The sequence below is a fragment of the Hyla sarda genome, chromosome 1 (genome assembly GCF_029499605.1).
Source record: "Hyla sarda isolate aHylSar1 chromosome 1, aHylSar1.hap1, whole genome shotgun sequence".
Classification (NCBI taxonomy): Eukaryota; Metazoa; Chordata; class Amphibia; order Anura; family Hylidae; genus Hyla; species Hyla sarda.
Genome location: NC_079189.1, coordinates 56246262 through 56273285, shown reverse-complemented (window position 1 = coordinate 56273285; position 27024 = coordinate 56246262). Strand labels below are relative to the sequence as shown.

Here is a 27024-nt window from a genome sequence, read left to right as displayed (position 1 = left end):
AGGTGTTGGCAGCATGAGGAGACCATATAGTGGCTGAATGGCACAGCGTGTAGGTGTTGGCCGCATGAGGACACCATATAGTGGCTGAAGGACATAGCTTGGATGAGGCTGAAGCATGAGGACACCATATAGTGGCTGAATGACACAGCGTGGAGGTGTTGGCAGCATGAGGAGACCATATAGTGGCTGAATGGCACAGCGTGGAGGTGTTGGCAGCATGAGGACACCATATAGTGGCTGAATGATACAGCTTGGATGAGGCTGAAGCATGAGGACACCATATAGTGGCTGAATGACACAGCGTGGAGGTGTTGGCAGCATGAGGAGACCATATAGTGGCTGAATGGCACAGCGTGGAGGTGTTGGCAGCATGAGGACACCATATAGTGGCTGAATGACACAGCATGGAGGTGTTGGCAGCATGAGGAGATCATATAGTGGATGAATGGCACAGCCCGGAGTTGCCAGCAGCATGAGTAGGCACTAGGCCTTCACAATCCCTAAGATTAAAAGATGAATTAAGAAATTTAAACCGAAGATTCTGGATAGCGGGTGCTACCTATGAGAAAATTTGAAATTCCCATCTCCAGGCCCCACAGCGGCATCAGTAACCCATATATTGCCTGAATGACACAGCATGGAGTTGGCTGATGCACGTGTACACACCAGGGCTTCCCAATCCCCCCCAAAAAACACCACAATTTTAGAAATTTTTGAAAAATATTTTGGATAGCGGGTGCTACCCATGAGAAAATTTTAAATTCCCAGACCCAGGCCCAGCAGCGCCATCATTTTTTTATTTGATAGACCAAATCCAACAAGCCCCCACAGGGCTCATGTGGCCATGAGATTTAGGCGCAACGTCTCCATTGCCCTGACCAGCCATTGTTTCCAAGACTTCTCGCCAAGGCAAACCATGTGAAGAACAGCGTGACACCCCCGTGACCTGCACACATGGTATGCTGAAGGGCCACTGAGACACAGAGTCCGGGCAGTGGAGGCTTTAAACACAGTGGAGGATGTGGAGGTGGAGTAGCACACTGTCACAGGACCAACGGGCTGACAGAGTGTAGCAGGAAGCAGCATTGAGTACACACCAGGGCTTCAGAATCCCAAAGCAAAAACAACCATTTTTAAAATAATTTTAAGAATATTTAGGACAGCGGGTGCTACCTATATATTGCCTGAATGACACAGCCTGGAGTTGGCTGATGCATAAGTACACACTAGGGCTTCACAATTCCTCCAATAAAACACAACAATTGTAGAAATTTATGAGACTTTTGGATAGCGGATGCTACCTATGAGAAAATTTGAAATTCCCAGACCCAGGCCCAGCAGCGCCATCAGTAAACCATATATTGCCTGAATGACACAGGCTGGAGTTGGCTGATGCATGAGTATGCACCAAAGCTTCACAATCCCTAATAAAAAAGACAAACATTTTTGACGAAAAATTTTTACGAAAATTTAGGACAGCGAGTGCTCTCTATATATTACCAGAATGACGCAGCCTGGAGACAATTGAAATGTGTGATTTTTTTATTTGAAATTTAAATCAAAATTTGTGTCCCGGACCCCGCTGTGTGGGTACAAAGGACCTAATCTCACAAGCACCCACAGGGCTCATGTGGCCGTTGTTACGCTGAGCGCTCCGGGTCCCTGCTCCTCCCCGGAGCGCTCGCGGCGTTCTCCTGCCTGCAGCGCCCCGGTCAGACCTGCTGACCGGGAGCGCTGCACTGCCGGCGGGGATGCGATCCGCATGGCTGGACATGCCCGCCCTCGGGTCGCATCCCAATCCACCTGTCCCGTTCCCCGGCTGTCACGTCACAGCACGCGTGGCTCCGCTCTCTAGGGCGCGCGCGTGCCGGCTCTCTGAAATTTAAAGGGCCAGTGCATCACTAATTGGTGCCTGGCCCAATCAGTTGTTAATCACGTCCCATTCCTATAAAAACCCACTTCCCCTTCCTGTCCTCACCGGATCTTGTTGCCGTAGTGCCCTGAGAAAGCGTTTTGTGTATCCCAAGCCTGTGTATCCAGACCCTTGTCATTGCCCCTGACTACAATCCATTGCTGCCTGCCCTGACCTTCTGCTACATCCGACCTTGCTCTTGTCCCTGTGTACCGCGCCTGTCTCAGCTGTCATTGGGGTTGAGTCGCTATCGGGTGGAACGACCTGGGGGTTACCTGCTGCTGCAAGTCCATCCCGTTTTGTGGCGGGCTCTGGTGAAAACCAGTAACCCCTTAGACTCCGTTCCCCTGGTACGGCCCACGCCATCACCTCACTGACACAGAGGATCCACCTCCATTGTCCTCTCTGCATACCAGTCCAGATCCTGACAGTAGATCCGGCCATGGATCCCGCTGAGGTCCCCCCTCATAGTGTCGCTGACCTAACCACCGTGGTCGCCCAGCAATCACAGCAGATCACGCAACAAGGACAGCAGCTGACTCAACTGACCGTTATGTTGCAACAGCTTCTGCCACAACTACAGCAATCATCTCCTCCGCCAGCTCCTGCATCTCCTCTGCAGCGAGTGGCTGCTCCCAGCTTCCGCCTGTCTCTACTGGACAAGTTTGATGGGGACTCTAAACAGTGCCGTGGATTCCTGTCCCAGTGTTCCCTATACCTGGAGATAATGCCGGACCAATTCCCTACAGAACGGTCTAAGGTGGCTTTCGTGGTCAGTCTCCTGTCTGGAAAGGCCTTGTCATGAGCCACACCGCTTTGGGACCGCAACGATCCCGCCACCGCTACTATCCAGTCCTTCTTCTCTGAAGTACATAGTGTTTTTGAGGAGCCAGCCCGGGCTTCCTCAGCCGAGACTGCTTTGCTGAACCTTGTCCAAGGGAGTTCTTCTGTGGGTGAATACGCCATCCAGTTCCGCACCCTCGCCTCAGAGCTGTCCTGGAATAATGAGGTCCTCTGCGCGACCTTCAAGAAAGGCTTATCCAGTAACATCAAAGATGTCCTGGCTGCACGAGAAATTCCTGCCAATCTGTCTAAACTCATCCATTTGGCCACCCGCATCGACATGCGTTTCTCGGAAAGACGCCAGGAACTTCGACAGGAAAAGGATCTTGTTCGCACCAGGCGGTTTTTTACCCGACTCCTCTCTTCAAACGTCCTTTGCAATCTGTTCCTGTGCCTTACGCCGAGGAGGCTAGGCAAGTGGATCGGTCTCGCCTGACCATACAAGAGAGGACTCGCCGCCGAAATAAGAATTTGTGCCTGTACTGTGCTAGTACCGAACATTTCCTAAAAGACTGTCCTATCCGCCCTCTGAATCAGGAGAAACGCACGCACCTACTTCACAAGGGTGAAACGACACTTGGTGTGAATTCAGCCTCTCCACGTCTGACTGTACCTGTGCGGATTTCTCCTTCCGCCAACTACCTCCTTCTCAGCAGTGGCCTTCTTGGACTCAGGTTCTGCAGGAAACTTTATCTTGGCCTCTTTCGTTAATAGGTTCAGTATTCAAGTAACCCATCTCGTCAAGCCGCTCTTTATCTCTTCTGTAAACGGAGAGAAATTGGACTACACTGTGCGCTACCGCACTGAACCCCTGCCCATGAGCATTGGACTTCACCATGAAAAAATAGAATTTTTCGTTCTGCCTAAATGCACCTCTGAAGTTCTTCTCGGCCTGCCGTGGCTCCAGCGTCATGCTCCTACCCTCGACTGGACCACCGGGGAGATCAAAAGTTGGGGTCCTTCTTGTCACAAGCGATGTCTCACATCTGCTCCCACTTGTCAAACCCCTGAGGCTTCATCTTTACCGAGCCTTCCCAAGGCTTACCAGGACTTTTCAGATGTATTCTGCAAAAAGCAAGCAGAGATCTTACCTCCTCATAGACCTTATGATTGTCCCATTGACCTCCTTCCTGGTACCACTCCGCCCCGTGGCAGGATTTACCCTCTGTCAGCCCCAGAGACTCAAGCCATGACGGAATATATCCAGGAGAACCTAAAGTGAGGTTTTATTTGGAAATCCTCATCCCCTGCTGGAGCGGGGTTCTTCTTTGTTTCTAAAAAGGATGGATCCTTACGTCCATGTATTGACTACCGCGGTTTAAATAAGATTACCATCAAAAACCGCTATCCCCTGCCTTTGATCTCCAAACTCTTTGACCGTCTACACGGAGCAAGTATCTTCACCAAACTGGACTTAAGGGGCGCGTATAATCTTATTCGCATCCGTAAAGGTGAAGAGTGGAAAACCGCTTTCAATACCAGAGATGGACATTTTGAATATCTAGTTATGCCCTTTGGGCTCTGCAATGCCCCTGCAGTCTTCCAGGACGTTGTTAATGAGATCTTTCAGGACTTATTGTATACCTGTGTTGTGGTCTACTTGGATGACATCTTGATTTTTTCCTCTAACTTAGAGGAACACCGTCGTCATGTCCGTCAAGTGCTCCAAAGACTCCGTGAAAACCACCTGTATGCTAAATTTGAAAAATGTCTCTTTGAATGCAACAGTCTTCCTTTCCTAGGTTACCTAGTCTCTGGCCAAGGGCTTAAAATGAATCCAGATAAACTGTCGGCGGTATTGGATTGGCCACGCCCTTCTGGACTCCGTGCTATCCAACGCTTCCTGGGATTCGCCAACTATTACAGACAGTTTATTCCCCATTTCTCCACCATTGTGGGCCGTAAAAGACATGTATTGTCCCTGCCCGTAGTTACAGCTCCACACGTCGGCGCTGCAGTGCACTTTTGAACACACCGACAGGCTCAAGGACTGGCTCACCTTCTCTTGTACAAACTTATGCATGGGCTGGTACTGCCTTCTTCGCAAAGAAATGACGGCTTGGGACTCTCCACCTCGGCTCGGCACAAGCCATCAATTCCCTGAAAGCTGCAGAGTCCACCAGTTGGAAAGGGAGGGACTGCAACACCAGCAACTTGGACAGGAGCCCATTCAACTTCTGAGTGGGCGCATACTGTTGTCTCTTGGACATGGCTTCGCCGATTGATTGTTGGCGGAATGGCTGACTACGAGTGGAGGAAGCAGGAGCGCAAGAAGGATGGTTTGACACAATGCTCCCTTCGGCTGAGGTGGTGGAGCCTTGGCTGGATGACGGAGGGAGCGGATGGCCACTGGGTGATGCGGCAGGCTGGACCACTACCTCGGAGCCACGGTTATCCCAGGCCGCTTTATGGTGGCGAATCATGTGTTGACGCAGGGCCGTGGTGCCGAGATTGGGACCCTGGCCACGCTTCACTTTCTGCCCACAGATTTTGCATGTGACTACGCTAAGGTCCTCCGGATTCTTTATGAAGAACAACCACACCGCAGGGTAGCTGATTTTCCCACCCGTAGTTCACACTATTTCACTGCTATTGGCGCCGTCTCCAGGAACCCTTGTTCCACTACCTCCCTGAATGGTAGTTTGCCGCGAAGCAGGTGGTCTCCCCCTGGCACGTTTGGCTCCTGAATTTCCACTACTGCCACCACCACGCTGATTGCCAACCGTGCTACCGCCTTGCTGCCTCATAGACAAAGAGCAAATCTCTTCTCCTGATGATGATGAAGCCCCGGCTTCTGCACCCTGCTCCCAATTGCGATCGGCTTCATCATCATCAAAAGATGTGTGTACGTCACTGATGTCCTCCTCGTGTTCCACAACAGTGTCTGCCTCAGGACCCTGAGCAATTGAAACACCACCTCCCACGTCACTCTCCGCCTCACTACTTGGCCGCCTTGCAGAGCAAGGGAAGCATGTCTCCTCACATTCTTGGCTGCCCATTAGATGCTGACTGTCCTCTATTACATTGTCCTCGCTAAATAGTGGAGCTGAACAGTAAGCATGAGATACTTCTTTGGGAGAGGGAACAGCATAGGACAAAGGCAATGGGATTACAGGGACTACTCCCGGGCCATGCCAACTGAGGGTTGTGTCTGAGGAACCCACCGACTCTTGACTGGGGTTGTCAGATGTCGCTTGTGATGATGGGAATGAGTGTGCAAACCAATTGACGAGGAGAGATGGGTCGACGACACGACCGCTGGGTGTCAACGGGAGCTCAGGCCTATTGCTGCAACTCCTGCTGCCACTCGCCCCAAGTCTGCTGCCAACTCTGCCTGACATATGTAGGCCTCTGCCCCTTCTCTGTGCACGTCCTGGCACTTCCCTGCCTGACATACTTAGTGCGTTTATGAGGGTATAGAACAGCAGCAGGCGATTACTTACGGCTGTCCTTTCAAAGTATATAGGCCCTAGACAGAATAACAGTAACTAAATAGTACATTCCTTTGTTGTATGTATGCCCTTTGCACTGATGAGCGCACTGTTAAGCGTATTTATACGCAGAAAAAAAATCTTTTTTTGTTGTATACACGAACCACTGTATACTAATGTGTGGAATAGCGCTGAATTTAGCACCGAGACAGAAATACAGGTACTAAATAGTACACTACTTGGTTGTATGTATGCCCTTTGCAATGATGAGTGCACTGTTAACCCCTTCAGGACCAAGCCCATTTTGGCCATAAGGACCGGAGCGTTTTTTGCACATCTGACCACTGTCACTTTAAACATTAATAACTCTGGGATGCTTTTAGTTATCATTCTGATTCCGAGATTGTTTTTTCGAGACATATTCTACTTTAACATAGTGGTAAATTTTTGTCGATACTTGCATCCTTTCTTGGTGAAAAATCCGTAAATTTGATGAAATATTTGAAAATTTTGCATTTTTCTAACTTTGAAGCTTTCTGCTTGTAAGGAAAATGGATATTACGAATACATTTTTTTTGGTTCACATATACAATATGTCTACTTTATGTTTGCATCATAAAATTGATGAATTTTTACTTTTGGAAGACACCAGAGGGCTTCAAAGTTCAGCAGCAATTTTCCGATTTTTCACAAAATTTTCAAACTCGATATTTTTCAGGGACCAGTTCAGGTTTGAAGTGGATTTGAAGGGTCTTTATCTTAGAAATACCCAATAAATGACCCTATTATAAAAACTACACCCCTCAAAGTATTCAAAATTACATTCAGTCAGCGTTTTAACCCTTTAGGTGTTTCACACGAATAGCAGCAAAGTGAAGGAGAAAATTCACAATCTTCATTTTTTACACTCGCATTTTCTTGTAGACCCAATTTTTGAATTTTTACAAGGGGTAAAAGGAGAAAATTTTTACTGGTATTTGTAGCCCAATTTCTCTCGAGTAAGCACATACCTCATATGTCTATGTAAAGTGTTCGGCGGGCGCAGTAGAGGGCTCAGAATGGAAGGAGCGACAAGGGGATTTTGGAGAGTACGTTTTTCTGAAATGGTTTTTGGGGGGCATGTTACCTTTAGGAAGCCCTTATGGTGCCAGAACAGCTAAACCCCCCCACATGGCATACCATTTTGGAAACTAGACCCCTCGGGGAATGTAACATGGGATAAGAGGAGTAATCACATTTGGCTTTTTGAAAGCAAATTTTGCTCTGGGGGCATGCCGCATTTAGGAAGCCCCTATGGTGCCAGGACAGCAAAAAAAAAAAACACATGGCATACCATTTTGGAAACTAGACCCCTCGAGGGGTTAAGTGAACCTTTATACCCCACAGGTGTTTCACGACTTTTGCATATGTAAAAAAAAATAAAAATTTTTTTTACCTAAAATGCTTGTTTTCCCAAAAATTTAACATTTTTAAAAAGGGTAAAAGCAGAAAATACCCCCCAAAATTTGTAACACAATTTCTCCGGAGTACGGCGATACCCCATATGTGACCCTTAACTGTTGCCTTGAAATACGACAGGGCTCCAAAGTGAGAGTGCCATGCGCATTTGAGGCCTAAATTAGGGATTGCATAGGGGTGGACATAGGGGTATTCTACGCCAGTGATTCCCAAACAGGGAGCCTCCAGCTGTTGCAAAACTCCGAGCATGCCTGGACAGTCAACGGCTGTCCGACAATACTGGGAGTTGTTGTTTTGCAACAGCTGGAGGGTCCGTTTTGGAAACAGTGGCGTACCAGACGCTTTCATTTTTATTGGGGAGGGGGGCTGTGTAGGGGTATGTGTATATGTAGTGTTTTTTACTTTTTATTTTATTTTTTGTTAGTGTAGTGTAGTGTTTTTAGGGTACAGTCCCACTGACGGGGGTTCACAGTAGTTTCTCGCTGGCAGTTTGAGCTGCGGCAGAAAATTTGCCGTAGCTCAAACTTGCAGCCAGATACTTGCTGTAAACCTCCGCCCACGTGAGTGTACCCTGTACATTCACATTGGGGGGGGGGGGGGAACATCCAGCTGTTGCAAAACTACAACTCCCAGCATGCGCTGACAGACTGTACATGCTGAGTTTTAGTTTTGCAACAGCTGTAGGCACACTGGTTATGTATCACTGAGTTTGTGACCTTACTCAGTGTTTCAAAACCAGTGTGCCTCCAGCTGTTGCAAAACTACAACTCCCAGCATGTACGGTGCATGGTGTAAGGTGACTGCTGGGAGTTGGAGTTTGCAACAGCTGGAGGAACACCGGTCGTTAAACACTGAGTTAGGTAAAAAAAAATGAGTTTCACAACCAGTGTGCCTTCAGCTGTTGCAAAACTACAACTCTCAGCAGTCACCGACAGCCAACGGGCATGCTGGGAGTTGTAGTTATGCAACCAGCAGATGCACCACTACAACTCCCAGCATGCACTTTAGCTGTTTGTGCAAGCTGGGAGTTGTAGTTATACAACAGCTGAAGGTACACTTTTCCATAGAAAAAATGTGCCTCCAGCTGTTGCAAAACCATAAGTCCCAGCATGCCCATAAGGGAAGTCCACACTAATATGACTTATTTCTGAACAGCAGCAGGACCCAACAGTGCAGCACCACCAACAACAAAAAAAAATCCAGGGATTAAACCCTAAATTGCACTCTGTCACACAATTCTGAGCAGCAGAAGATTTGTGGAGAAAAAAAAAACTCAATAGAGCTGAAAAATGAGGAGATAAGATGCTTCAGAAAGTTCAGGCAGCTTGGAGATCTGTATGAGGCAGCTGACAGCTATCTGCCCCTCTCTGCTGCAATGCTCAATAACGTGAATAGGAGGTTTAGCTATCAATGATCCTTCTCAGAGTAACAGCACAGCACTCTGCACTCCTGTCTTTCCCTAATGCTGATGTGACTAGCAGTTGCAGTGTAACGCTGTGGTATGAGCTATTCACACACACGCAGTCCCGTCCTCTCCATCTGAGTGCAGAGATGAAATGAAGTGAGGCAAGATGGCCGCCGATAATATAGGGGCTATGACATCACAGGGGTCAGTGAACACTGATAGGCTGCATCTCACATGTGGTTCTGGGTCAGCCCGCCTACCTTCATTCCCGCCGCTTTTCCTGCCCTCCCATAATCCCCTGCCCCATGTACTCACATGTGGATCCGCCATCTTAGCTCTACAATAGCCTGGAACGCTGTAAAATGGAGTTTAATGAAGCGATTCGTGCGATAGTATCGCGGCAATATTCGTATTCGTTGCAAATCAAATTTTTCATGAAATTCGTAACGAATTCGGGTTCGCCAAGTTCGATTCGCTCATCTCTACGTATAAAACATACCCAGCAGTCCATTCCTAATAGTCTTTGAGAGAGAAAATTAAATTCTGGGTTTAGTACACAGGGACTGTGTGCTGCAGCACTGTTGTGTACTGCTGGTGTTGTACTCCAATACTTTATAAGCGTACTGTCGTGCATTTTTCTGCCCTCATAAGTGCATACCACTAGTGTTGCTCACGAATATTCGCAATGCGAATTTTAGCACTATATATTCGTAATTACGAATATTCTTTTTTTTTTTTTTCTACAGTACACATCACAGTGATAATCCCTTTCTGCTTCCAGCTTGTGTGTTGTAAAGAAGGCTCTAATACTACTGTGTGAGACTGGCTTGCGCATTTTCGCATATGCGGAAATTTGCATATGCGAATTTTCGCATAAGCGAATTTTCGCATATGCAAATTTTTCGCATATGCTATTTTTTACATGCTAATTTAAAACGAAAATAAATCGCGAATATTACGAATATGCGAATTTAGCGAATATATGACGAATATTCGTCCATATATTCACGAAATATCGCAAATTCGAATATGGCCTATGCCGCTCAACACTACATACCACATACCTACATCTAAGAAGTGTACTATTTTGTCCCTGTCAAACTTTCAAGGTCCTAGATACTGTGAAAGTCGATGCAAAAGTAATCACCGGCTGGTGTTTTACTCAAATTATTTTTAAGCGTACTGTAGCGCATTTTTCTGCCCTCATTAGTGCATACCACATACCTACATCTAAGTAGTGTACTATTTTGTACCTGTTAAACTCTCAAGGGCCTAGATACTGTGAAAGGACAGCCAAAAGTACACACCTACTGCTGTTCTAGACAACTACTGTTAAGCGTAGTGGAGCGCATTCTTCTGCCCTCATAAGTGGGTACCACATACGTACATCTAAGTGTTGTACCATTTTGTTCCTGATAAAGTCTTAAGGGCCTAGTTACTGTAAAAGGCCAGCCAAAAGTACACACCCGCTGCTGTTCCAGACAAATACTGTTTTAAGCGTAGGGAAGCGTATTGTACTCCCCTCATATACGCACTAAGTATTTCAGGCAGAGAAGTGCCAGGACATGCACAGAGGAGTAACAGAGGCCTAAATTCATCAGGCACAGGCAGAGGTCGCAGCAGAGTAGGGGCGTGTGGCAGCAGGAGTTGCAGCGAGAGGTCTGAGCTCCCGGTGTCGCTAGCAGTCGTGTCTCGACCAGGAACCCAGCAGCCGTGATTGATTGGTTCACTCGGTCATCCACTTCCTCCCAAGTGACATCCGACACCTCCAGTCAACAGTCGATGGGTTCCTCAGTTGGCATAGCCCTCATGGTGCTGCTGCCACCTCCAGGCTTTGTCATTGTGCCGCCATATGGTCTCCTCATGCTGATGCTACCACCTCCAGGCTCTGTCATTGTCCACTATATGGTCTCCTCATGCTGATGCTACCACCTCCAGGCTCTCTCATCGTGCTGCCATGGATACTGCAAAACATAATTAAGGTGCTGGTCCCCAGTTACAGAAATTCCTCTGCATTAGACCACTTTTCTTAGGATAAAATATATGGACCCAAATTTTTTTTTAAATCTAACAAAAGGAAAGGTGTGCAAAAAACACCATGTGCCACCTAAAAAAACAAGTATTGATGCGATGCAAAGACCTCTAAAAGGTGGAAGGGAACAACATATGGTCCATTGTAACAGGTGTGGGTAAAACTTCCCCTATAAGGCCCTACTCTCACACTATTAATTCCCTTCTTGGCTAGTGTTGCTCGTCCTAAAAAGGGCAGCCCCATACAGGAACCTCTCCCTATTTCTAACGAAAAACCCTGGGAAATGCCAGTGGCAGTGTTTTTAGGTGGAAATAGGGAGAGGTTCCTGTGTGGGGCTGCCCTATTAAAGGGGTACTCCATCCCTAGACATCTTATCCCCTATCCAAAGGATGGGAGATAAGATGTCAGATCGAGGGGGTCCCACCACTGGGGACCCCCGGAAACTCGGCTGCAGCACCCCGCTGTCATTACTGCGCAGAGCAAACTTGCTCTGTGCGTAATGAAGGGCAATACAGGGGCCGGAGCATCGTGACTTCACGCCTCTGCCCCTCGTGATGTCATGACCCGCCCCCTTAATGTAAGTCTATGGGAGGGGGCGTGACTCCTGCCAGGCCCCTTCCCAAAGACTTGCATTGAGGGGACAGGCCGTGATATCACGATACTCCTACCCCTGTATTGCCCGTCATTACGCACAGAGCGAGCTTGCTCTGTGCAGTACTGACACCGGGATGCTGCAGCTGAGATCCCGGGGGTCCCCAGCGGCAGGACCCCCGCAATCTGACATCTTATCCCCTATCCTTTGCATAGGGGATAAGATGTCTAGGGGCAGAGTACCCCTTTAAGGACGAGTAACACTTGCCAATAAGGGAATTAATAGTGCGAGTGTAGGGCCTTACAGGGGAAGTTTTTACCCCGACCTGTTACAATGGACCATACGTTGTTCCCTTCCACCTTTTTGTTAGATTAAAAAAAAATTGGGGTCCATATATATTATTCTAAGAATAATGTTAAAAGTTAAGTTTTATATAATGCATATACTTAATACTTACTTGTGCACACCAACACTTTGACAAAAAAGACCGTTTTCTTCTGCCTACCTGCCTCAGTTACTATTCTGATCCTGCCACCTGCCTGATGCCACACATCTGATGCCAAGTTCTCCTTCTTTAACCCACCTTTGTTACTGGGTAATGGTATTAACACCCACCACCCCACTCTACCAAAGTGTACCAAAGTGTACCAAAGTGCACGGCAGCGCCGACGTGTGGAGCTGTAACTATGGTCAGGGACAATACATGTCCTTTACAGCTCACTGGGTGAATGTGGTTCCTGCACAGCCACAACAGCAACTTGGACAGGTCACGCCGCTTCCGCCTCCACGTTCTCAGGCCGTTGGTCCTGCGACAGTGTGCAACTCCACCTCCTCATTCTCCACTGTGTCCCATAGTCACCTCAAGGAGAACTCGTCTGTCCACTAAAACTTTGGAGAGACTGACCTTTGCGAGGATGAATCATGCATGGATCAGCCAGGATTTCCACCCACCAATACCTGATGCATCAGAGTAGATTGACCATGGTGCCACACCAACACTTCACAAATATGGATAGTGCCAAACAGATTTAAGGCGCTCCCCAGTTACAAACATTCCTCCGCATTATTATGGTAGCACTAGCTACCATAAATGTTCAATTTAAATTTGAAAATTCATCTTTTAATCTTAGGGATTGTGAAGCCCTAATGTCTCCTCATGCTGCCTCCAGCTCCAGGCTGTGTCGTTAAGCCAATTTATGGTTTACTGATGCTGCTAGGCCTCGGACATTGCCTGAAAAAAAATTATTATAAACTTCAATTTAAATTTGAAAATTCATCTTTTTATCTTAGGGATTGTGAGGCCCTTTGGTCTCCTCATGCTGCCGCCAACTCCAGGCTGTGTCATTCTGCCAGATAATGGTCTCCTCATGCTGCTGCCACCTCTAGGTTCTGTCATTGTGTCGCCATGTGACTCCTTGTTAGATTTGGTTTTGTGGTCATACAGTATTAGTTCAAAGTAAACGCCGGGACCTTAAACTTGGGAATCTAATATAAATCTTACATTTTAATTTAAAAAAATCAATGTAATCTTTTTAAAACTGAGGCCCTATGGTCGTCGACGTCATATTACCTGTGGAATTATCACAAGAATCCAATTAAACAGCTTGGAGGGATAACAATGATCCTTAACTCATTAAATGAAACATTCACACTTTCACAGTCAGGGGGGCGCTGAAAGGCAGGGGCTAGAACAGGTGGTATCTCATTACTAGAATGGGTAATCCAAAATTTTTAATAAATTCAAATTAAATTAAATAAATTAAATTACATTAAAAAATCTGCCACATCCAGAAGCTCTGCGGCAGTGATTCTAATAGCGATGCCTTAAATCTGCATGTCATACTGAATAACAGTTTTATTTCACTAACACAGCACATTCCCAATGCATGTTAGGACAAGGCAAAGTGTTCTACACCCCTATTGAGCCTCTCTTAGGCTAGAAATAGCCGTTTTTAATTTTTCAGAAATTTGCTCATCCCTAGTGATAGGGTTTCGCCCAGGTATGATTCCCATTTTGACATATATGAGTGTCTCAATTCTACAATGTCGGCAGGAGTCATTAAAATGTTATATATGTAAGAAATCAAGCCACTTGTGGAATCTTGGGTTTTAGAATGGAACTCAAAGGAGGTCGGGAGAGGGACAAGGGAGTCAGAGGTGGAAAGACCGGAGTTATCTAAAATTGGTAGAATGTACGGGATTTGCTAGGCAGGTGGAACATTTATTTAAGCACATGGAAGGGTAAAAGCTTACGTGTAAGAGGATCGGCCAAATCTGCTAGATGAAAGAGCTTGGCGGTGATCCAGGGGGAAATTATTTCCGTAAGACTTCAGTTATGGAAATGGGGATTAAATATAATCGGCATTAACTGTGATAAATGTGACTTTAAGGAATAATTATTTGATGCAATTGTCCAAATATTCATAGTCAACCTCATTGGCCCTAATAAGTTTCTAGGTAGAATTTGAACCGGTGATGACCAAACTAGGGCACATGGGAGCGATCCAAAGTTTTTCTACCTTGGTCCATCGATTATAAGCTAAAAACTGCGACCAGGAGGGTATTCTCCTAAGATGGACAGAGTAATAATATTTGAGGACATCTGGCATTGCCAGTCCGCCATAAGTTATTTTTGCTGTGAAGACTGAGACAGCAACTCTGTGTTACCACCCCCCCCCCCCCCGCTCCTTCCAGACAAATGTTAGCAACAATGATTTACTAGGCGTGTGTAGCGGAATCGGTACAGGCAGTGTTTCCAATAAATACAAAAACATAGGCAGTACGGACATTTTGATTGCCACTTTTCTACCAAGGAATGAAAGAGGGAGCGGTGTTCATATCCTTAGTAAAGATTTCATATCTTGGAAAAACTGCGGAAAGTTGCATTTATATATTGCATTGAACTTTGAGGTTATTCTGACTCCCAAGTGAGTAAGGAAGTTTTCCTGCCGCCTGCAAGGGTAGTTTGACTGTAGTAGATTAAGGTCCGAAGGGTCAATATTGATTAGGAAGGCTTCAGTTTTAATGTTATTGATTTTATAGCCCGACATGCATCCATATTCGTGTAAAATAGTATGTAGGAACGGTAGGCAGAGATGTGCAACTTTTTATTAATGCTATTCACAGTCAATTTGTAAGCCAACTGAGGTCTAGTGTAAATTTATGCCTCAGTTAGCTCAGTTGCGCCAAAAGTAAACTAAAAAGTCACACATGATAAATTCCTGACCATTGCATGAAATCAACTGAAATCATGCTTGGTATGTTTTTTTTTTCTTTAAGTCTTCTAAAGAAAAAGTTGCAATGAAAAGTCTCTAAACACCATCTGAGACAAACTGCAACAAATTTACACCACAAAACCATGGTAAGGGTAGGATTCCACAGAGATTTTTGCCCTGCGATTTTTTTTGGCTTAAAAACGTCAGAAAAATGCCAGAAAAACTGCCACAGGTTTTCCCTGCTTTTTGGCATTTTTTCAGGCGTTTTTTCTTGCATTTTTACCTTTGTGTGGAATTTGCCTTTTTTGGCCCCTTTGGCATTTTTTGTACAAAAATAGTTGGGTACCAAAAAAAATAAAAAAAAGGCTGCAGTAGTGATGTAAAAAAATGTATTTAACTAAATGTTTTTTTTATAACAAAATTTTAATAAAATGTTTTATAAAGTGTGTGTGTGTTTAACTTTTTTTTATTTATTTTTTATTTTTATTTTTATGTAGTAGTACTACTCCCAGCATGGAACATACTGTTCCATGATGGGAGTAGTAGTACCTGTACTATAGACATATTGCTCCGGGTGTCAGTCCTGACACCCGATGCGATCATCCGTAATATAGCAGAGATGCAAGCGGCTCTATACAGCACTCACATCTCTGTACTCTGTGCTCTGTACTCCGGCCAGTGATGTGAATAGAACATCATTCATATTTTCTGCCCAGAGCTGTGATTGGCCCGATGGTTGCAGCCAATCACAGCTCTGAGGGAAATATCAATGAGTGAGTGGCCGGAGTACAGAGCAGAGATGCGAGCACTGTATACAGCCGCTCCATCTCTGCTAAAGACAGGACAATCGTAGTGATACCCGCTGTGATCTGTTCTTACCTGCAAGTACTACTATTCCTAACATGGAGCACACTCTGCTCCATGCTGGGAGCTGTAGTATCTGCATTAATAGACAGATCGCAGCAAGTGTAATTTCTGACACATGATGCGATCTGTCTATTAATGTAGGTACTGCAGCTCCCAACATTGAGCAGAGTGTGTGTAGTTAAGAACAGATCACAGCGGGTATCACTAATGACATCCGCTGTGATCCTCCTGTATAATTTATAGATGCGGCCGCTTTTCTATGGTCCCCTGCACTGACGTATATATACACATGTTCCTATTTCCCACAGAGAGATGTGATTGGCTGGAACCATCTGGCCAATCACAGATCTCTGCGGGAAATATGAATATATATATAGCAGTGCAGGGGACCATAGAAGAGCGGCTGGCCGCATCTATAAATTGTACAGGAGGATCACAACGGGCGATCTGTCAATTAGTACAGGTACTACTACTCCCATCAAGGAACAGTGTTGGAAAAAAATGAAAAACCCACACGCACACTACATTTTTATTATTGTCGGCTAAATTTTTAGAGCTTTACCCGCCCACATAAATTGATCCCTGTTTAAAAATGTATAAACATTTTGTAAAAAAAAAAAGATACATTTCGTTAGATACAATTTTTTCCATCAATACTGTATCTTTTTTTTTTTTTCTTTTTTTTTAATGGTACCCTACGAAATTTTTATAAAAAAGGTATCTCCATCACTTTTTTGGATCGCTAATGTCCAAAAAAGAATAAAAACTCCTGCAAAAAACACCAAATTTTAATTCTTGGCGTTTTTGCCACGATTTCAGGGCAAAAAACGCCAAACTAGGTTTTGACGGGCGTCTTGAAAATCCAGCCTCTGAGCCCGAAATTGCTGAAAAATACCAAAAGGATAAAAAAATGCCAAACTGAAAAACGCCAAGTGAATCTGGCATTTTGCAGTTTACTGACTTGCAGCTAAAATCTGGACGCGGCGTTTTTTCGCTGAAAATTGCGGGAAAATTGGTGTTTTTTACGGTGTTATTGCAAAATAAAAACCTCTGTGGAATTCCAGCCTAAAACCAATAATAACTTTCCCCCACGGTTATTACTATGATCTTATAGATATATTGATATTATGTCCAATATATTTTATATAAGTAAATCTGCAAACTTCAGTTCTAAAACATTCAGTTCTAAAAACAATTGAAAGTGAGTATTATATTTTCCGGTTATATATTTTTTTCTTACATTTCCTAATTAATAAAAGTCCATACATGTTTTCGAAATATATATCTGATCGACATCTACTAGCCTACATCTAAAGAGAGCAATCACAAAGAATCTATTTCTAATTCCCATATTTAGGCATATATAGGCCATTATAGAGTATGGCATATTATTCCAACGCCTCTATTGCTAACGTGGGGAAATGATGATGCGGTGATCATGTGACCACGGGAGGAGGAATTCCCTCGGACCGCTAACCAATTAGCTGATGCTCGGATTGTTTACTACCAGAGTATAGTTATTGGCCATACGTAACCCAGACAGAGAACTTTTACCTCTTTTGAGGTACATGATTGGCGCATCCAATATAGTGAGAGTGATTATGCTGCCCAGAGGATATAAATAGCCTTGCTGTTACGCTTTATCACAATTTGACACCATGGCCATCCATGCAAGTTCGGAGCCCCAAAGTGAAAGACGGTTCTGGTATTGGCCCGGCGTACGGTGAAAGGGAGGGGTCAGGCATGCGCCGTGTATTGGAGCACGGGCAAAATCTCTTCAAAGTCTTTTCTTCCATGGTGAGTTATCTTATGTCCCACAGTCCAATATTGGAATTGACTTTAGCAGTACTCTGAAAGAGGCTAATATGGGAAAAGTGGGAAAACTCCTGCCCTTACAACTGTTTACCCTCTGGCACTACCAAGAAGTTCTCAAGTTTGTGAAGGAATACCAGCTGGAGGGTCTATACAAGCTGGAGTCTGGATTGTGAAAACCAAAGAATGTCCTCAAGCTCATCTGAGCAAAGGATTCAGTGGAGCCTATTCAGAGCTCTTTGAAGACAGTTTGGAAATCTGTGGCTTCCAGCAGTCTTACCAACTAGCACGACAAACTTGCATGGATGGCCATTTAGGAGGCCCTGTCCCTAAGAACTTTCATGCAATCTCACTGACTTTGCAACACCAGGTACTGCCTGACATGCCCTTTGCACCTCTTCTTGCAGTGCCCATTTGCCTTGAACCAGTTTGTCATGCCTTCAACAGTTTTTTTACTTGTTAATTAATGTATTGGTTACTGTGCTTTGTATTTATAGTCTATAATTATTTGTTTATGGTTAATGGCACTATCTAGTGGCCGTTTGCATATACTGCAGCTCTTCACATTAGATGTTTGAGCCATTTCAGCTTCCATATCCTGTAGCCTACGAACTCCTATCATCAGTTCAGCCCATAGCAGCTATTTTCTCATTTTAAAGCCAGCATCCCGGAGGTAACCACACGGCTTAGTAGGATCATTAGCCATCCTTTTTAGCCAAGCTTTTTGAAGCATCGCTGGTATATTCACACAACTATATAACAATATGGTTTGCATCTCTATGCATTATGCATATTGTTGAGTTTTCATGTTGTCCTGCTCTTTTATAACAGTTTATAGTTAGCAGCTCGGACCATGCTTGTCATTTAGATAGGATAGCATGCTCATGGGTATATATCTGTATGTACTCTTTAGGATGTTTATCAACATCTCTTATATCAGTGTTTTATGTAACTTACATGTCCTGCACATGATTGTATTTGCATTGCCTTGTACAGTAATGTATTATATGCATTGTCATATCTCTCTTTGCATTAGTAAGTGCGTTATTTTACTGTTTCTAAGTTTCACCACATATACCTTTGCAATAAAAATTGAAGTTGGATGTGGCTCCTTTATCAATGCATTGCCAAGGAAGGTTTAGATGTCTTTCAACTATGTACCCTCACACATAAGAAGGACAAAACACAGTTAAATGCCTTGTATTGTGAACTCTGATGAGACTCTGTTCCCAAGAGTAGCCTAAAACATTGTTCGGTGCTTTACAGATTGTTTTCTGAAGACCTCACTGTTGTGGCTATCTAGGAGGCCTGGCGCCTTATAAACAGCTATAAGGATGTTTAATGGTTTGCCAGGAAATTCATGCTTCACTTATCGTAAAATCGGAGAGGATGTCCATCCAGGACTGCCGAAAGCTGGTCTGCAGCCTGCTCAAAAACTAAGAAGAGGAGTAACATCCCTTTACTTCTCCCTCTCCCTTGTGTGTTGTCTCTTAAAGGGGTTATCCAGCATAAGGTGATTTTAGTACATACCTGGCAGACAGTAATGGACATGCTAAGGAAGGATCTGCGCTTGTCTTGGGCTAAATGGCTATGCTGTGAGATTACCAGAAGACTGTGGCTAGCTTTCTGTGACCTTGTATTTCCTGTTTTCAGTTTTCTTGTTTGCCTACAAATCCCATTATACAATTTTCCTCCTTCCCACACATCAGCTACCCCACCCATTGAAACATAAATGAGCTGCAGACCTGTGGTCTTCAATCAGGGTGCCTACAGCTGTTGCATTAGTTGCAGATTGATCGCTCCACCCATTGAAGCAGACAGGCTCCCTGTCATCAGCTGACTAGTGAGTCAGGTCTTGACCGCATTGCAAGCTGGGAAAAATCTGAGACAACAGTCATTTTGTATGCTGTTAAAAATAAATATTGGGGTGAAAATCACATAAGAATTGTGCAAAAACCGTCACACACAGGTACAGACACTATATTATGAACTACACTAACTTTACAGCCCCTGTAGCATAGTCAAATAAAAAATAATTCCCGGAATACCCCTTTAACCCCTTAACCCCTTAACGACGCAGGACGTATATTTACGTCCTGCGCCGGCTCCCGCGATATGAAGCGGGATCGCGCCGCGATCCTGCATCATATCGCGTCGGTCCCGGCGCTAATCAACGGCCGGGACCCGCGGCTAATACCACACATCGCCGATCGCGGCGATGTGCGGTATTAACCCTTTAGAAGCGGCGGTCAAAGCTGACCGCCGCTTCTAAAGTGAAAGTGAAAGTGACCCGGCTGCTCAGTCGGGCTGTTCGGGACCGCCGCGGTGAAATCGCGGCGTCCCGAACAGCTGATCGGACACCGGGAGGGCTCTTACCTGCCTCCCCGGTGTCCGCTCGACGAATGACTGCTCCGTGCCTGAGATCCAGGCAGGAGCAGTCAAGCGCCGATAATGCTGATCACAGGCGTGTTAATGCACGCCAGTGATCAGCATTAGAGATCAGTGTGTGCAGTGTTATACGTCCCTATGGGACGTATAACACTGCAAAAAAAATGTAAAAAAAAAGTGTTAATAAAGGTCATTTAACCCCTTCCCTAATAAAAGTTTGAATCACCCCCCTTTTCCCATAAAAAAAATAAAACAGTGTAAAAAAAATAAAAAATAAACATATGTGGTATCGCCGCGTGCGTAAATGTCCGAACTATAAAAATATATCATTAATTAAGCCGTACGGTCAATGGCGTGTGCGCAAAAAAATTCCAAAGTCCAAAAAAGCGTATTAAAAAATGAATAAAAAGTGATCAAAAAGTCCGATCAAAACAAAAATCATACCGATAAAAACTTCAGATCACGGCGCAAAAAATGAGTCCTCATACCACCCCATACGTGGAAAAATAAAAAAGTTATAGGGGTCAGAAGATGACATTTTTAAACGTATAAATTTTCCTGCATGTAGTTATGATTTTTTCCAGAAGTGCGACAAAATCAAACCTATATAAGTAGGGTATCATTTTAACCGTATGGACCTACAGAATAATGATAAGGTGTAATTTTTACCGAAATATGCACTGCGTAGAAACGAAAGCCCCCAAAAGTTACAAAATGGCGTTTTTGTTTTCGATTTTGTCGCACAATGATTTTTTTTTCCGTTTCGCCGTGCATTTTTGGGTAAAATGACTAATGTCACTGCAAAGTAGAATTGGCAACGCAAAAAATAAGCCATAATATGGATTTTTAGGTGGAAAATTGAAAGGGTTATGATTTTTAAAAGGTAAGGAGGAAAAAACGAAAGTGCAAAAACGGAAAAACCCTGAGTCCTTAAGGGGTTAAGGACCAAGCCCATTTTGGCCTTAAGGACCAGACCAATTTTATTTTTGCATTTTCATTTTTTTCTCCTCGCCTTCTAAAAATCACAACTCTCTTATATTTCCATCCACAGACCCATATGAGGGCTTGTTTTTTGCGTCACCAATTTTACTTTATAATGATATCACTTATTTTACCATATAATGTATGGCGCAACCAAATAAATATTATTTATATGGGAAAATTGAAAAGAAAACCGCAATTTAGCAAATTTTGGAAGGTTTTGTTTTCACGCTGTACAATTTCTGGTAAAAATGACATGTTTTCTTTATTCTGTGGGTCAATACAATTAAAATGATACCCATGATTATATGCTTTTCTATAATTGTACCGCTTAAAAAAAATCTCAAACCATTAAAAAAAATTAGTATGTTTGAAATTGCCCTATTTTGACTACCTATAACTTTCTCATTTTTCCGTATATGGGGCGATATGAGGGCTCATTTTTTGCGCCATGATCTGTAGTTTTTATCAGTACCACTTTTGCTTAGGTTTTACTTTTTATTCATTTTTTATAAAAAATTTTTGAATAAAATGTGACAAAAAAGCATCAATTTTGGACTTTAAAAAAAAAAAATTTTACGTTTACGCCATTCACCGTACGGGATAATTAACAATATATTTGAATAGTTCATACTTTTACACACGCGGCGATACCAACTATGTGTCTTAATTATTTTTTTACGCTTTTTGGAGGGTAAAATGGGGAAAAACTGACGTTTTACTTTTTATTGGGGGAGGGGATTTTTCACATTTTTTTACTTTTTTATTTTAAATTTTTTTACTTTTTTTTTTACACTTTTCATGTCCCCATAGGGGCCTATTCATTGCAATCAGTTGATTGCTAATACTGTGCAGTGCTATGTATAGGACACATCACTGCTCAGTATTATCGGTGATCTTCTGCTCTGGTCTGCTCGATCGCAGACCAGAGCAGAAGACCCCGGGAGACGGCCGGAGCAAGGTGAGGGGACCCCCGGCTGCCATGCTGGATGATCGGATCCCCGCGGCAGCGCTGCGGGCGATCCAATCGTCCATTTAAACTATCGCAATGCTGCAGATGCCGTGATCTGTATTGATCATGGCATCGGAGGGGTTAATGGCGGACATCCGCGCAATCACGGATTTCCGCCATTACCGGAGGGTCCCTGGCTGCTGATATCAGCCGGGACCTGCCACGCATGACGCGAGCACCGCTCCGGTGCTCACGATCATGTCGGCGCGTAAATGTACGTCATGGTGCGCTAAGTACCACGTCACCATGACGAACATTTACGTCCATTGTCGTTAAGGGGTTAATCAAGCTTTGAGCCTGTGATCCTCCCTCCCTATCCCCTTCTTTCCCAACCCCCATGCCTCACCACTATCTGTAATGCTTTATTGTTTGACTTTGTTTCATAATATGTGCAGAAATGTTAGTGTAGTATGTTGGGAAGTGTAGGGACACCTGTGCTGTATATTGTACTGTCATGCTATGAATATTAAATGTATTAAATTATTGTGTGCTGCTTCCTAGCCTGGGCTGCATCATGATACAACGTATGTATTAGTTATGACTTAATTGCTTAAACATTTTTTTTTATAGAAAATAACTTTACCTGTCTGCTATTAGGGACTAAAGATTCTGCGGTTGAACAGCCAACCATACAATCTAGGAGTCAATAGCACTATTCATTTTCCTCTCTTCCCATAATTAATTATGTACTAATGTATATGTTCTTATCTTTTTTTATATTAATTGAAAAGAACAGAAGAGACCAATTTTGATCTCACAATCATGTTCATATGTTAATAAAAAAAATTATTTGACATTTGTTGGTAAACAAGGTCATATGTTATCTTTTCCAAAAAGGTTATTAAATAGACACTGTCAAAAAAAACATCTTGGCATCTTTTGATCAGTCAGGGTCTAAGTGTTCTGATTGCTAGAACGAGCCGAGAGAAGAGTGCACTAACGACAGGAGTGGAGGGAGAAGTGCTCAGCTGCAGACTTCTTTTCCCACTTGTGATCAGATAAACACTCTATCACTCGATCAAATCTTTTGACACGTCTCTAATACATGTCAAAAGTTTTTTAAAGTGACAGGATGAGTTTTAAGACAGTGCCCCAATGAGTTTAGATATGTAGGTGTATGAGTAAAGGGTCTTATGTAGATCTTCCAACTAGATAAATTGTATTACACTTTAGGAATTTACAAATTTTGGGATCTTTGGGAAGCTTAACATTTATAGTCTCCTTCCTTACAACTAACCAGTTTAAGTGATTCTAAGAAATGTTCTTATTTTTTCAGAATGCAAAAGACAAGGAGGAGGGTGACAAACTCCTAAAGAATCTGGATGAAAATCGAGACAGTGAAATGGATTTTAAGGAATTTCTTGAATGTGTTGCTGCGCTCACCTGTATGGGAGATGAAAAGATTTGCCAACAAGCCTGAAAAATACTTACTTCAATTATTCTGCTGTTGATAAAAAAAAGTTCTGTATTTCATAAATTCTATTGGATGAATTTTTGTTTGTGTGATGATGGGGTTCATACACCAATGCCAGGTTACGGATAACTGGCTCTTTACTGATGATAGAGGTAGCAGGTCTTTTACAACACAGAAGTTTGTGCAGTGAGATGGGCAGAGTGGAATCTGGGGAACGCCTATCGCCTTGTTGGGAGATGTAGTGGCCGTTGAATTCAGCCTGAAGTTTAGTGGCTACGCACGCTGACTGAAAGCTTTAACTTGACTGACTAAAGTAGATATTTTCCCCACTGAGCTTTTGCTGAAAGGGGTACCTAAAGTGGAAAACTTTTTTTTTTTTTTTTTTTTTTAATCGACTGGTGCCAGAAAGTTAAACAGATTTGTAAATGACTTCTATTAAAAAATCTTTATCCTTCCAGTACTTTTTAGCAGCTGTATGCTACAGAGGAAATCCCTTTCTTTTTGTATTTCTTTTTTGTCTTGTCCACAGTGCTCTCTGCTGACACCTCTGTCTATGTCAGGAACTGTCCAGAGCAGCATAGGTGTGCAATGGGGATTTTCTCTTGCTCTGGACAGTTCCTGATATAGGCATCAGGTGTCAGCAGAGAGCACTGTGGACAAGACAAAAAAGAAATTAAAAAAGAAACGAATTGTAGCATACAGCTGCTAAAAAGTACTGGAAGGGTAAAGGTTTTTTAATAAAAGTCACTTACAAATCTGTTTAACTTTCCGGCACCAGTTGTTTTAACCCCTTAACCCCTTAAGGACCAGGCCATTTTACACCTTAGGACCAGAGCGTTTTTTGCACATCTGACCACTGTCACTTTAAACATTAATAACTCTGGAAAGTTTTTATCTATCATTCTGATTCCGAGATTGTTTTTTCGTGACATATTCTACTTTAACATAGTCATAAAATTTTGTGGTAACTTGCATCCTTTCTTGGTGAAAAATCCCCAAATTTTATGAAAAATTTGAAAATTTAGCATTTTTCTAACTTTGAAGCTTTCTACTTGTAAGGAAAATGAATATTCAAAATATATATTTTTATTCGCATTTCCAATATGTCTACTTTATGTTTGCATCATAAAATTGACGTGTTTTTACTTTTGGAAGACACCAGAGGGCTTCAAAGTTCAGCAGTACTTTTCCAATTTTTCACAAAATTTTGAACCTCGCTTTTTTTCAGGGACCAGTTCAGGTTTGAAGTGGATTTGAAGGGTCTTCACATTAGAAATACCCCACAAATGACCCCATTATAAAAACTATACCCCCCAAAGTATTCAAATTGACATTCAGTAAGTGTTTTAACCCTTTAGGTGTTTCACAGGAATAGCAGCAAAGTGAAGGAGAAAATTCACAATCTTCATTTTTTACACTCGCATGTTCTTGTAAACCCAATTTTTGAATTTTTACAAGGGGTAAAAGGAGAAAATGTATACTTCTATTTGTAGAACAATTTCTCTCGAGTAAGGACATACCTCATATGTCTATGTAAAGCATTCGGCGGGCGCAGTAGAGGGCTCAGAAGCGAAGGAGCGACAAGGGGATTTTGGAGAGTACGTTTTTCAGAAATGGTTTTTGGGGGGGCATGTTGCATTTGGGAAGCCCCTATGGTGCCAGAACAGCAAAAAAAACACACATGGCATACCATTTTGGAAACTAGACCCCTTGGGGAACGTAACAAGGAATAAAGTGAGCCTTAATACCCCACAGGTGTTTTACGACTTTTGCATATGTAAAAAAAAATATATTTTTTTTCACTAAAATGTGTGTTTCCCCCCAAATTTCACATTTTTGCAAGGGTTAATAGCAGAAAATACCCCCCAAAATTTGTAACCCCATCTCTTCTGAGTATGAAGGCACCCCATAAGTTGGCCTGAAGTGCATTACGGGCAAACTACAATGCTCAGAAGAGAAGGAGTGATATTTGACTTTTTGAGAGCAAATTTTGCTCGGGGGGGCATGTCGCATTTAGGAAGCCCCTATGGTGCCAGAACAGCAAAACAAAACCACATGGCATACCATTTTGGAAACTAGACACCTTGAGGAACGTAACAAGGAATAAAGTGAGCCTTAATACCCCACACGGGTTTCACGACTTTTGCATATGTAAAAAAAAATAAAAAAATTTTCACTAAAATGTGTGTTTCCCCCCAAATTTCACATTTTTGCAAGGGTTAATAGCAGAAAATACCCCCCAAAATTTGTAACCCCATCTCTTCTGAGTATGGAGGTACCCCATAAGTGGACCTGAAGTGCACTACGGGTGAACTACAATGCTCAGAAGAGGAGGAGCACCATTGTGCTTTTGGAAAGAGAATTCGTTTGGAATGGTAGTCAGGGGCCATGTGCATTTACCAAGCCCCCCGTGGTGCCAGAACAGTGGACCCCCCCACGTGTGACCCTATTTTGGAAACTACACCCCTCACAGAATTTAATAAGTGGTGCAGTGAGCATTTACACCCCACTGGCGTTTGACAGATCTTTGGAACAGTGGGCTGTGCAAATGGAAAATGAAATTTTTCATTTTCACGGATCACTGTTCCAAAAATCTGTCAGACACCTGTGGGGCATAAATGCTCACTGTACCCCTTATTACATTACATGAGGGGTGTAATTTCCAAAATGGGGTCACATATGGGGGGTCCATTGTTCTGGTACCATGGGGGCTTTGTAAACACAAGTGGCCTTCAATTCCGGACAAATTTTTCCTTCAAAATCCCAATGGCGCTCCTTCTCTTCTGAGCATTGTAGTGCACCCATAGAGCACTTTACATCCACATATGGGGTATACTCTTACTCAGAAGAAACTGGGTTACAAATTTTGGGGGGCTTTTTTTTATTTTCCCTTGTGAAAATGAAAAATTTAGGGTGACACCTGCATTTTAGTGAAAATTTTTTTTTTCATTTTCCCATCCAACTTTAAGGAAAATTTGTCAAACACCTGTGGGGTATTCAGGCTCACTATACCCCTTGTTACATTCCGTGAGGGGTGTCATTTCCAAAATGGGGTCACATGTGGGTATTTATTTTTTTGGGTTTATGTCAGAACCGCTGTAAAATCAGCCACCCCTGTGCAAATCACCAATATAGGCCTCAAATGTACATGGTGCGCTCTCACTCCTGAGCCTTGTTGTGCGTCCGCAGAACATTTTACACCCACATATGGGGTATTTCCGTACTCAGGGGAAATTGCGTTACAAATTTATGGGGTCTTTTTTTCTTTTTACCTCCCGTGAAAATAAAAAGTAAAGGACAACACCAGCATGTTAGTGTAAAAAAAAATTTTTTTTTACACTAACAGGCTGGTGTAGACCCCAACTTTTCTTTTTCATAAGGGGTAAAAGGAAAAAAAGCCCCCAAAATTAGTAGTGCAATTTCTCCTGAGTACGGAGATACCCCATATGTGGCACTAAACTGTTTCCTTGAAATACGACAGGGCTCTGAAGTGAGAGAGCGCCATGCCTTCAGTTAGGTTCTGTTACCTAACTCAGTATTTTCCAACCAGTGTGCCTCCAGCTGTTGCAAAACTTCAACTCCCAGCATGTACTGATCGCCGAAAGGCATGCTGGGAGATGTAGTTATGCAACAGCTGGAGGGATCGCAACTACAACTCCCAG

At 43.5% G+C, this 27024-nt stretch overlaps 1 protein-coding gene across 1 annotated transcript in view; it reads left to right on the top strand.

Annotated features, from left to right (window-relative positions):
- The window catches only part of LOC130353908 (protein S100-P-like), a 57812-nt gene extending 34389 nt beyond the window's left edge, over nucleotides 1-23423 (top strand). The window contains exon 2 of the mRNA XM_056555096.1: nucleotides 23225-23423. Coding sequence (XP_056411071.1) covers nucleotides 23225-23368 — 144 coding nt within the window. The 3' untranslated portion in view covers nucleotides 23369-23423. The remainder of the gene's footprint in view (nucleotides 1-23224) is intronic.
- The last annotated feature ends 3601 nt before the right edge of the window (nucleotides 23424-27024 follow it).